The following is a 13,740-nucleotide window of genomic DNA, read 5'->3' on the forward strand; positions in this document are numbered from 1 at the left end:
AGCTCCTGTTGGAAAATATCAGCAATTCAAAACTTCTGATGGGCCAAAGCTCCTGAAGGAGCACTTCCCAGCTGGACACCAGCTGTAGCATAGAAAGCCAGTACTGGATGTCAGAAACCAGAACAACTACAGCTTCCCTTCTCACGTCATGTCTGGTCTTTCTGGTTCATGTTCCTTGAAACTTAAAACTAATGGCAAGTCAAATCCCTCTTCTGTGCTGCCTTAAGATCCCAGTGTAGTCTTGACAGAGACAACTCCCATTACCTCCTTCCCCAAACACGGTGTCAAGTGTCTCCTGACTCAAGAGCCAAACCTCTGTACTAAAGGTCTATTCCAAGTTGTCCAACCCAAAATACCTTTTAACAAAGGGACTTGCAGCTTCTCAAAATATTAAACTGTACAAATCTGCAAGCTTACCTCCCAAGAGACTGTATTTTTATATGAAAACTGGCTCTTTCTCTTTGTAATGCAGTTTAGCGGTGTCACAGCTATCTTTAGAAGGAAACTGGGCTACAAGATACTCTATAACACCAACACTGTATCAATATGAATTTTGCAGTATAACATTTATGATGGCAGAAAAATTCTCCTTTGAGACTTAACAAGAGTGACAAGCAACATCAAACGCTGTGCTTTCGGGGTGTTCAGGAGGAAGCAGCACTCTTCTTCAACATACAATTTAAAAGTCTCCTGAGGAAAGGGAGAAACCTGTTCTGCAATTTACAAAGGCAAAACTTTATTGCACGCTAGATCCAAATTATCCACAGTGAAGTAAATTCAATTTAGGTAAGTATCTCTTCATCTTTCTGAGGATTTTATTAGAAACCCATAGAAAGTTTTACCTGCGTCTAGTTTGGTTGTCACCTTAAGTCCCTCTAGTTGCTATGTGTGTCCACATGTGCCCTTGTATTTCACTTTTCCAGTAACCAAATATGCCCCAAACAGTTCAGCACAGCCTACCTCCTAACCCCCAAGCCATGAAATAGTCTGTCTCTACAGGGACCATCCTCACTGGAGGTCTGGGAGGACAGGGTTTATTGCTTGTTTTCAAAAAAGAAATTTTTCTGTGAAAATACTACACATTTTTCATAATCAGAATACTGACCCCCCCCTGCCATGGGCACAAACACCTTCCACTAGAGCAGCTTGCTCCAAGCCCCATCCAATCTGGCCTCAAATACTTCCAGGCACGAGGCATCCAAAGCTTCTCTGGATAACCTGTTTCAGTGCCTTACCACTCCCACAGGAAAAGACTTTCTTTCTAATATCTAATATAAATCCACCCTTCTTCAGTTTTAAGCCATTTCCCTTTGTCCTATCTCTCCATGCCCTTGTCCAAAGTCCCTCACCAGCTCTCTTGCAGCCCCCTTTAGGTACTGGAAGGTGCTCTAAGGTCTCCCCAAGTCTCTTCTCCTCTCCAGGCTGAACTGCCCCAACTTTCTCAGTCTGTCTTCATAGGTTAAGTGCTCCAGCCCCCTTATCAACTTCATGGCCTCCTCCGGACTTGCTCCAAGACTTTCTTACAATTAAGAAATTAATGTCCATTTGTGAAGTATTTCCACAGCAAACTCTTGCAGGTTGTGGCAGGCAGAGTCCTTTTTCAACAGCATTTACACTAGTGCTGCTTCAAAGGTCTTGCCCATTTTGACATGGTACCTGGGGATTCAAACACCATGGCTTCTGCAGCTCCCTTATTCCACTTCAAACAGTGCTTCCTTCAAACAGTGGGATACAAATAAACTGCAGTGCCACTCTCCCACTTCTTAAAAAATTATGGACCATATAGAGCAAGAGTTCCTGTATCCAGGGCTCGGTAAAGGGTTCCCTCAAGAACTTTTCACGTAAAGGCCAAAATTCTTGGTGTTTGCAGTTCCTGACATATTTAGATGAAAGGCGCTATAGAGCTTTCAAGTCAAATATTTTTAATTAAATTTGAACATACACATGCAAGTAGAAACAAGTACAAACATCAAGCAAACTTGATTGACAAGGTTACATTATCAAACAAGAATCATCTCTTTTTCCATACTTAGAACTCCACATTCATCTCACACTTCTCAGTTACTTGAAATATGAACAAAGTTGTCCATCTTCCATTTCATTTTTGCAATCCAACATTTTTTGTGACAGGCTTTTCAAACAAAAGAACTTGCCAACCCTTTTTTCAAGCTTTTTGTATGAAGCATTTCAGGTTTTCAGGAAATTAGGATGACAAATAAGATACTGCTTCTAATGCAACAGGGAACATCGAGTTTTTTATGTATTTATATCTATATATGTATTTATGAAAAAAATTCATTGTGCAGCCTTCCACAAAGACTGGTGTGTTCTTGGTGCAGCGTAAAAACCAGCATTTTCAGGTCTTTGGGACACACATCTCTGAGCATGGCAGCTTGTTTTCTGGCTAGAGAGAAATCATCCAACAACAACATAAGATGACCAAATGATATAGAGATTTTAAGATACTCTAATTTCCTATAGAATCTCCAACTAAACGGAAGTAATGCTCAGCACATATTTCATACGATCTTAAGATATCTAAGGTTGCAGTTGGTACAAACCTGTTCTTCCATGACTAAAACCACTCTGAATACATGGTCTTAAAGAATTCAACTGCATTTGGTACTAGAACTATTTACCAACAGACTGACCACAGAGAGCCCAAAGACCACCACAGTCAAGGTGTTAGAAAACATGACTCATCAAGAGAGAGTGAAGGATATCAGTGCCCAGAAACAGTTAAGAGATCTTGAAAAATAGAGACAGACACAAAGAGATATAAATTCTTTCCCATCTCTCTTCAGGCATAATACAAGTAGTCACAGATTCAAAATTACAGCAAGAAAATGTAGTTTGGTCACTAAGAAAATTCTCTTAAATGTACAGGTTTGATACTGGAATAGAAGGCCTAAGAAATCTACAATAACGAGATCTCAGAAAAAGGCTGGACAAGTCTGTCAGGAATACTACAGAGTTCATCTCCCCTTCAAGACAGTACATTATTTCTAGTCTTTTCACCCTTATTTTCTATAATTTTATGATGACATTTTGACATGATTGGGGTGTTTCTTTTCTACACTCTACAGTCTCACTGACCTTATTCTTATATGTACCCTACAAGTGCCTCAGAAATAGTGTGGTCAGTAGGACCAGGGAAGTGATTCTCCTCTTGTACTCAGCCCTGGGGAGGCCACACTTCAAGTACTGTGTCCAGTTCTGGGTCCCTCACTTCAAGAAGGACATTGACGTGCTGGAGTAGGTCCAGAAAAGGGCAGAGAGGCTGGTGAAGGGTCTGAAGTGCAAGTCCCATGATGAACAGCAGAAGGAGCTGAGGGTGTTTAGCCTGGAGAAGAGGAGGCTCAGGGGAGACCTCATCACTCTCCATAACAACCCAAAAGGAGGTTGTAGCCAGCTGGGGGTCGGTCTCTTCTCCCAGGCAGTGACAGGACACTGCCTATCCAGCGATAGGACAAGAGGACACAGTGTTAAGTTGTGCCAAGGGAGGTTCAGGTTGGCTATTAGGAGAAATTTCTTTACAGAAAGGGTGATTAGACATTGGAAAGTGCTGCCCAGGGTGGTGATGGAATCACCGTTCCTGGAAGTGTTTTAAGACAAGACTGGACATGGCACTCAGTGGCATGGTCTGGTTGACATGGTGGTGTTGGGTCACAGGTTGGACTCACTGATCTCAGAGGTCTTTCCCAATCTAATAGTTCCTGTGATTCTTTAGGACTGACCTCAGGCTCCTCAGCAAGCCAAGCAAATCTCAGATGTTTTAGTAGTAAAATATACCAGTATCAATACTCAGCAAATACATTGGACTCCTATATCTGAAAAGGAAATCTCTGAGGAAATGCCACACAAAACAAAACACACTGGATCTATCAAAAGATATTTGGGTCTTCATGGGGAAAAAGAAAACTGACCCCAAAAAGCCCCAAAACCCCAAAAGAATCAAAGTTCATACGCTAAACACTGCCTCACTTTCCAGGAACATAACACTTAAAAAATTAAAATGAAAAACTATTCATTGTACTGCCATTCCTGCATAAATTATATGAGTATTAGAAAGGGATGGGCAAATCAGTATTGGGAGGAAGGAGAAGGGTAAGATTTGTTTAAACAAAGAAAAAAAGCATCAACAGACAAAATCATTACTGACAGTACCAAACGTGCCACCTTGATACACAGAGTCTGACATCAAGAAATGCTGAATAATTTTCTACTTTTTTTCCCAAAGTATAAGAAGCTATAAATTAAGGCATCTTACATATCAGGTAAACCAGACAAGTTATAATATTCTTGGAATTTAATTAGTAACTCTTACAATTCCAGAAGTAAAATCCTCTCACAAGAGACTATTGTGGAAACAGATAAAAGGCCATTTTACCTTCTAGGAACTGAGGGATATTTCTACCTGAAGGTCAGAGATCTCTGTAGTACTGCTGTGCCCAGCAACACAAATAGACAGAAACTCAGTCTGGTAAGGACACTGTTCTCAAGAAAGAAACCATTCTCTTCTGACAGTATTTGTACACCACAGATCTCACCAATACGGCACACTCCTTAACTGTTAAACAAAAAAACATCACCAGCAACACAAAACCATTTAATCCTGGTTCTACAGATGGTCCTACTAAATTAATAACAGTCCCTGCTACCAGTTTCTAGTTTAGGTCAATTTGGTCTAGACAGAGTTAGTACAGGTCTGCATTAGATCAGCTTCCTCAACTGAGAGCTCTCCTATGGTGCTGTCCATGGCTGGCAGGATGGAAGAGACAGGACTTGCCAAGTCTCTACCAAAATGAATCCAATGAGATTCAAAAGGGAACCTGCATCGTGTCTACTCATGAGTCACCTCACTCATACAAGGGTATTCAAAACATCTCTGCACAAAAGAGCTCAAGAAAGAAGAAAGGGATTAGATGGAGAGCAAGGGCAGGGCTGCTTAGCTGCAGGATTGAGTCAGTGCACACAGGTAAGAGACACCAGGCATCCCTTTGGCCAAAGGCAGGGAACTGGAGGAAGCACTAACACATGCTTAAGAGAATGGCTCAGAAAAATGAGATTTGGCTTTTGCTTTATATATAGCACTCAGGCAAAAGTTGTGAAAATAAATAAAAGCATGTAGCCGGATTAAACATTAGCAGTGGTAACTAACTATGATCTGTGATCATGACAGTATTCAGAGTCCAAGCAGCTTGTAACTATTCTTTTAAATCCTGTCAGAAATGGATAAGAAGATTGGCTGCCCTGCCCTGCTGCTCAATTTATTTTTTTTTCCTTGTGTAGTCAAAGAAACAAAGTCACAGATTCGGCTTGTCACTAACTGATTAAAAATTAATCAACTATCTTGATCAGTGTTAACAGCTAACTGCAATGCTTGCTCTTATTCTCACACAGTTAAGGAAACTTAAAATGTCCATGGCAATACGAAAACTAACAAAGGCTACATGTAAAGAACCTGGTTCACCTTGCTAAAACCTCAGTACTGAAAGTTAAGAAGGACAGAGAAAATCTGCTTCTGTGCACAGAGGGGTTACACATACATTTAATGAAGCTAATTGCTATTGCTTACTGTAAGACTTATCTGAAACATTTATGGTCTTCTAAAACAGAGCACTGTGATAATAACTATTTCATTGTGAATGCTGCTGTGGAGACTGATAACCATTTGTTATGAAGAGCTGTATACAGTTGTGACTGGCATTGTTTTGTTTCACCACATAATAAAAGAAATCGTGCATGACTGCTTTATTCAATTATTCATGACACACAAACCTGTCATACCTCTTGCAGGCCACTGGGATTTCTGCAGACATACTTATATATAAATATTTTTAGCTCAACAGAATCAATTTCTTTCAGCTTCTCACACTTTATTCCTCTGTACTTAAGTCGCCACCTCTGAGGAATTAGAGCTGACAACAACCTGACGTGCGGGATGTCTCTGTAGCCAATAAGGCCCTGTATGTTAATATTTTGAAAGACCTCACAGTCATTACGCAATTCACCATTTTAAGCACATTTAAGTTTTATGAGCTGTAGAGAAACATTTACAAAAATTAGTTAAGACTTCAGCATTTCAACTTTCTCTCTGTTTCTAAATGTAAAGCCTTAGCCTCCAAGGCCTTGTTCAGTCCCTGTTAACACACTGCTTGCTTCATTACAGATTACAGTTATGCAAGTTTGCCTAATTAATGCTCTGAATAATGTAAGAAGCATTCTTCCAGAAAAAAAAACCCTCCAATGTGCTATATCAGATCCTGCTTTTCTCCTCAGCAGAAACCTGAGGACAGACCTCACACACTGATAATATGATCTCACTATGTCCCCTCAACACAGTTTATTTAGAGCCCTAACAAACTAATTTCTCTTTTCATTATGACAGAAGAAATTCGGTCAAGACTTTCTAACCAAAACCCCAGATCTTAAATACGCACACTGCCCTCACGACCAGCATTGTGAGTCTTCCACGACACCAGTGCTCAAGGGACACACTGCAGATAATAGACCCCTCATCAAAAGATAAGGAAATCTCATTTAGATGCAGAAGTGAAATGGTAACATTTTAAACCCAACCTGTAACAGAAAACATCCCCCTCCAACATACTGATTAAACTGGTTTCACAACACGCTTCCCAAGAAAGTAAAAACAATCCTCCCTTGAGTACAGAAACCACACTAACACCAACATCTGCACACAACTAATTTAGGTGGTTTCACCTACCAAATAAGCAGGTCCTAGTTTTTAAACCAAATGTTAATTAAATACAGCCACCCAAATCCTTTTCTCTGAGCAATTATCAGACTGACCTATCAACCCTAAGCAAAAAGAGCTCAGTTGAGCAGTCTTTCAGACTCAAATTACAACTTAATAGAAAGGAGTATTATTTCAATTATTTCAATGTGATTTCAGTGGTAACTGCCTGGCAGTAAAGTGTTACAGGAAACATTAATTTTTTAATAACTGCTAATAAATTACAGTTCTGAAAATATAATATAAGGACTATTAGGTATGCTAAACCTGTTACTTCTCCCATCACCTTAGGCCCACTTTTTATTTTGGGATTACACAGAATCAAACACACAAAAACAAACCATGACAAGACACACATATGAGATGAGCCTTGGAAACTTACCCCTCCTGACAACTTAATCACCCTGACTTTGCTGCCGACATGAGGCCCATCACTACCACTGTTTGTCCGCTGCATGACAGTCCTTTTCACACCCGGTTTCTGCTCCTGGGGCCTGGCTGGTACCGAAGCCACTCGAGCCGTCTGTGTCGCGGGCAGCGACGCTGCAGCAGGTTTTGTCTGTAACACTTTCTGCGGCGCCTGAGGCTGACTCGGAGGAACTGTCCTAGTCTGCCTCAGCTGCTTCACTGGCTTCATCTGCTGTCCTTGATACTGCACATCCCCCACTCCACTCTGGAGGAAATCTGTGGGTTTGGGTTGGATATTTGGAACTACCGTGTCTTGCTTTCTAACAAGGAGTCTGTTTTTCACGTTGTGCCTGGTGTGCAAGCCGGAGTGGGGTATGTAGGGGCTGCCGTTGGTGGAGAACTCGGAGGAGTCATCCTCGTGCTGCATGTAGGACTGCTGTGTGGAAGGCTGCTGCTGCTGCTGCTGTGCAAGTCTTTCCAGCAGTTCTCTCTTTCTGGCACCAGCCTGCTGCTGCCGTCTCAGCTCCTTCTGCTTCAGAATTTCTTCTCTTAGACGCTTCTGCTCTTCTATCTTCAAACGATACAACCTGGTTTCTTCATCTTCGTCTGGATACTACAAAGGAAAATGCAAATGAATTTATAAAATTCTAAACAGAATACTCAGCTTGGTCAAAAAAACATTAAATTGTTGTTTCAGATGTTGTAGAGCTGTAACTCCAAAGAGCTTTTTAAATTATCCCTGATACCAAACCAAGGCTATTAGTGGAGTGCATCTGCTGCTAAGGTTTATTTGCTATTCATTACAGACAAACAGCTCAAATCTGGTTTAGGACTTAGATATACTACTTCCTAGACAGAAAAGCTTTAATACCACTTGACAAATCTGATCAGAATACTAAAAAAAAAAATAATACAAAAAAGTTTGACAAATTGGAACTAATTTAAAAGTTTCCAAAACCAATTAAACTATTAATATAATTCAAGATATCAAAATATGTTTCAAATAGAAGGTAACAATACAGAGGCAACCCACTGTCACACAGGTTTTATCTTGCTCTTTTCTGACAAAGTAACAAAAGGTAGGGTGGTAAATGACCTGAAAGGCCCTGATTAGAACTATTGATTTTTCTCACAGAATTTTCAGCCTGATCTCAAACTCATTTGTCACACAATAATTGGTTATAATGAACAGCACAAGTCAATCTCTCTGACCTTGAACTCATGCACTCTCTTCAGAATCAAAATGTTGCCAAATGCAGTGTTGGAATATTAATGGTATATAGAGAATGCCTTTAATATTCCAGCCCTAGGCCCCTCTGAAAGTACTACACACCATCAAATAACCTTTCTAAAGATTCTTCAACTCTGGCAGAACGAGTTCCTATGAAAAGCTGTATGAAAATGGACAAGAGTCAAGGAAATGCAGATTCTCATCATCCTGGAAAAGACATCAAATGGCTCTTGCAATAATATCACATGCATTTTTCAAAATTAGGAAGCATGCTTTTTCATTATATTACTTCTTTTTCTTTTCAACCATTTGAAATATAAAATTAGACTTGTACAGAATGCTTAGAAATGGTAATGAGCACAATATTCTACTCAAGATATATTAATCACCACTAATAAAAACAGGCTCTATTAGTAACAATACTTTGCAGGTTGGTAAATGAAGGCAGGAAGAATGCTGAAATATTTCTCAAAACCTGGGAGTCTGTGATGAACCTTTATGTATATTGTAGGAACTGGGTGCAAACAGTTGTCAACACAAGTGCCGTTTTTTGCACACATGGAACCCAAATGTGTCACTGTTGGTTTTGCTGTTTTGGTTTTTTTTTAATATTTAGAGTGCTTTTAATGGTGGTGCACCCCAGAATCCTCCCCAAGCCAAGGGATCTACGCAGATACAGAAGCCTGGCAGACTCATATCTGCACTTATAGAATCCAGATGCACAAATCCTGAACACATGGTCCCTTCAGCTGTGACTGCTTCTTCCCTGAGCAGGTTTTGATAGGGATTATTCCCACAGTTACTGAAAAAACAGCTCCATGTCTCACATTAGAAGTCTAATTAGAAGCTTCTAATTAGAAGTCTAACCAAAAGCCTAAAAAATGGCTAAATAAGACTCCAACAAAATTGGACTTATAAAATTTGTATTTAATTTCTGAATATGGGCTGTAGTCCAGGGCTGAGGTCTAACACAGTCCTTTGCACGAGAATGCTCTAGATACACTAAGTTCTGATGGATCTTTATACTTTTTGGACTATAATAGTGGTGATTAATGTCTAATCACAGTGACAACTAGATTAGAGGTCTGTGTTGACAGATGGCAAGAGGAACATACCTCTACAGGAGGAAACACAAATATTTCATCTTATACTGACAACTGAAAATGCTGACTGCAGTAAAAAAAAAAAAGGAATATGATCCTTACGAAATACAGTGAAATGTTAATACCCTTAAAAATGGTTTGCATAGGATGACAAAACACAGATAAGCTCTGGCTAGGAGGAGGATGTGCTGTTATGCAGATCCTGATGCAACTAATAAAGTTTGCAGTCATTTTCAGAGACACTAAATATCACAGTTATTGAAATTGTAAGAACAGAAAACCCATTCCACTTAATGAACTAGTTTATTCACTTGCTTTGTTTTAGATCAGAACATCCTGAAATTTATCCAAGCAAGCTTCATGGATGTCATGAGCCAGTTCCAGGTTTACCTTTGGAGGTAGCAGTGTATTTTTTTTTCCCTTCCTGTTCAATTGAGGTTGACAATACCAGCCCAAGTCTGCATGAGACCAGCACTTCTACCAGCTGCTCTTTATTATCAGGGATTTGCTTGCTCATTTGATCACCTAACAAGTTCTGAAGGCCTTGGGAGATGCAGATTATGATGTGGTAAATTCCAAACAGTAACTCAAAGGTTACACAGCAGCACAGAGATGTGCACTTTGCAACATACTTAAATGAGTCTTGCCAGCAGTCAAGGAATGAACATCCTGAGGGACTCTGACTAATACGTCCCTGCAACAGTCCTTGGAAGATACATTGACTTCAACTACTTCAACATTAAACACAAAAGACAACTGACAAACTCTTATAATTTTCACATTCTGCATCTGGAAGCAACATTATCTGTAGGTGAAGAAGCAAGAAAACACAGAATACCTGTTTTCTTGGATAAACCATTAATGCTTCCCATGTTTTGTGTAGAAAGCTCCATAACATGAAGAAATAGCACATTGTATATAGTTCCTCCTTTTACAGGAGGCTGCACACTACAAAAGGTCAGAGATGCAAATCAGTTCCCTCGGTTTTGTGAAGGTGGGTTTTTTTTCTGCCAGGTTTTGAGAGTTTTAGTTTCATCTCGGGTAGGGTTTTCTAAGTGGAAATTCTCATCCATCTTTGCACAGCTCTTGAACACAGTTTCGCTGAGGTTTGAAGGGAAGACTGAGCCTTAGCTGTAGGTTTTCTTCTGCCTTAAGGTCTAAGGCAGCTTTGATGGAAAGCACCAAAAGAAAATGTTGCAGGTTGCTTTTCTGAATCTAGCTGAAGAGTACTATAAGAGAAGCAGGAGTCCTACATCCTTCTCCAGGGGAACCTAGAAAGGCACTGCTAACTGAAGAAAAGGCAGCAAAGACATGCTGTAAAACAAGAGATTAAACTTTCTACTGAAATTTAAGTCCTAGTATCAGTAGCTTGTTTTCTGTGTAGTGAATAAAAAAAAACAAAGAAAAAACCAAACCTTTTCAGAGATCTGCAGGATTTATTACCAGTTAATAAAATTGAATGTTGAGTCATAATCTGAGTCATAAGAACCAGACAGTGTAAGTGTTCTGGTTTGCTATCAAGGAACAAAAAAAAGAATGGGGCAACCAGGCTCACTTATGTCCCTCAGTAGAATGGGTGTAAGAACAAAGTCAAAATGGTTTGATCTGTGGCATAAACACAAATCTATTCAGCAGGTTTGCCTTTATTTTTTTCAGTTGTAACAATAAAAACATAAGAGGTTAGAATAATTTTGTCAAAAAATTCATGCCAAGTCTTTGTAAATGGTACAGTCAAATCCAAAGCACACTAAGGAGGGCAAGGAGGATGGTGAAGGGCCTTGAGGGGAAGCTGTATGAGGAGCGGCTGAGGGCACTTGGTCTGTTCAGCTGGAGAAGAGGAGGCTGAGGGGAGACCTCACCACATTTTACAACTTCCTCTTGAGGGGAAGAGGAGGGGCAGGCACTGATCTCTGCTCTGTGGGGAACAGGGACAGGACCTGAGGGAATGGCCTGGAGCTGTGCCAGGGGAGGTTTAGGTTGGATATTAGGAACAGGTTCTTCCCCCAGAGGGTGGTTGGGCACTGGAACAGGCTCCCTAGGGCAGTGGTCACAGCAGCAAGGCTGACACAGCTCAAGAAGCGTTTGGATGATGCTCTCGGGCACATGGTGTGACTCTTGGGGATGGTCCAGTGCAGGATCAGGAGCTGGACTCGATGATCCTTGTGGGTCCCTTCCAACTTGGTATATTCTGTGATTCTGTGAAATTGCATCATCTGGCTGCTTGTGGTCAAACCCACAAAATATCCCAAATAAAGAGCACCTACATGTACACATCACACATTTCACATTGCTGATAAAATCAGCTCATGAACCTGAGAAAGGTATGAGACACTACAAAACACAGGTGCTATACCTCTTGGACAAGAGAGTGAAGAATGAGGTTACAAGTTACTTGAAGAAACACACTGCTCTCTTGCCAACTTCCAACTGGAAAAAAAACTATGATAAGAATCTTCTAAGCACAATATAGGAGGCACAATTATAAAATCTCCTTTCTCCATTCTTCCCCTTTTTTAAACTCAAAAATGCTTAATACTGCCTTCATTCCTCTTATCCTAAGCTGACCTCAGCATGAGCACAATTAGGCCCACATCATCAAGACTTTCCAATTTCGTTGACAAAACAATGTTTCAGACCGAGGATATACAAGTTTAAATCCTAGAGAGTAAGAGCTATTCTAAACAGGCATTTAAGGTCAGCATTTTGCAGCCTCCCAGGACCACAAGTGTTCCCTTAGTAAAGCAGAAATACAGTTTTTAATCTTCTAGTCACTTGCATTGGAAACCTTTCAAATATCTATATTTAAGGTGAGCAAAACCTCTAATAGCCAATATTGCTATTTCTTTTTTTGTGCTTCATGAATGACAGGGCACTCAAATATAGCCACTGATTCTTTGGGAAGAAAGATGCAAGGAAAATATTAATAATTTTCCAGTTGAAGACACTTGCAAAATAACCTGCCCAATTCAGTTATGAGCAATACAGTTAGAAAAGATGACAGAACTTAACTCTTTCTCATCTTCACAGAAAGCAAAAGAAAAGGGTGAAGTTAGGTAATTACAAGAAAAACACACAAAAAGACTGGAAAACATTACAATCTGGCTAAGGAGAGAAATGTAATAATGTACATTACAACACCAGGGAAGAATATGGTTAAATGCTTGGAAATGATCACTATTAGTGCACCAATCCTGTCTGTAGGAGTGACAATTAAGCACCATCAGCGAACAAGACCACTGCAGTGGCACAGCCGAAAATGGACAACTGCTATTACACTGTTTGCAGCATAAAACTCTATTCCAGGTCTGCTTTGGAAGGAGAAGGATTCCAAGGTGCACACATTCCCACACTCTCCTCATTCTTGCCAAGTATGTACTTTTACAGCTAATAATAGGAAACACTAGGAGACATTTTTTTTTCCAAGACGACTCTTTTTTTTTTATCCTGCTTTGCAAAAACTTGCATAGAACAGGTATCAAACTGCTTTTCAAAAATAGTTTTGACACAGAAACAAAAAGAAAGCTTGATTTGTAATACCCCAAGAATTCACATAAAGTAAGATTAGTTGGTTTGATAACTACAAGGTCGTTAGAATATGTTTAAAATGTAAAATGGAGAGAACAAGACGACTGCTCTGGGTTTTTGGTTTGGTTGGGGTTTTTTTAATTCATTTGATTAAGAAGAATTAAAAAATATTCATACATTTTTCTTAACATTGCCAGAGATATTTCAGAACTAATGCCTTAATTTTCATATGACTACACTACAGAATAATTTCAGGATGTTTTAGATGGGGGGGTCTGTAGCTGATTTGCTTCAAGACTTACCTTACTAATGACCTAAAGACAGAGGCTTCTCTGAGGCACATTTTCTGTGACTAAGATTATTCCAAGAGACCGAATTGAGGAGAAGGAGATTAAATACTTTTTCCAAAAAAGTGACAATTAAAAGCCGAAAAAAGGATTATTTTTCTTTTTACTTCCATTGAAAAGCAAGTGCACAGGAGGTCAAACACTGCTAGCTATGGGTTTCTTTTGTGCCTCATTTGTGGAAATTAGTTATGACCATCCCTAATACAAGAACAAGATGAAAAGGTAATCATGAGCAGCTTAGAAGGAAGACAGTATTACCACAATTAAAGCTTTCAACAGTTGTTGAAGAAAAACCTGGTCCATGAGACAAGATTCATGGTTAACTACAGCTATGAAGATTTACAGTTCTTCACAGAATAAGCTGAT

At 39.8% G+C, this 13,740-nt stretch overlaps 1 protein-coding gene across 8 annotated transcripts in view; it reads right to left on the minus strand.

Annotated features, from left to right (window-relative positions):
• RBM33 (RNA binding motif protein 33) overlaps positions 1-13,740 on the minus strand; it is a 98,582-nt gene that overhangs the window by 22,486 nt on the left and 62,356 nt on the right. For 7 of the 8 annotated variants that reach the window (XR_003528477.1, XR_003528478.1, XM_027648385.1 and 4 more), the window contains exon 15: positions 7,143-7,781. Coding sequence is in view for 6 of the 8 variants with exons in the window: in XM_027648385.1 (XP_027504186.1) it covers positions 7,143-7,781 (639 nt within the window). In the remaining 2 variants the exon portion in view is untranslated. Of the gene's footprint in view, positions 1-1,905; positions 2,405-7,142; positions 7,782-13,740 lie in introns of those variants that run through there. The other variant, XM_027648388.1, reaches the window with a different exon arrangement.

The sequence above is a fragment of the Corapipo altera genome, unplaced genomic scaffold, assembly GCF_003945725.1.
Source record: "Corapipo altera isolate COAL_440 unplaced genomic scaffold, ASM394572v1 47, whole genome shotgun sequence".
Taxonomy (NCBI): domain Eukaryota; kingdom Metazoa; phylum Chordata; class Aves; order Passeriformes; family Pipridae; genus Corapipo; species Corapipo altera.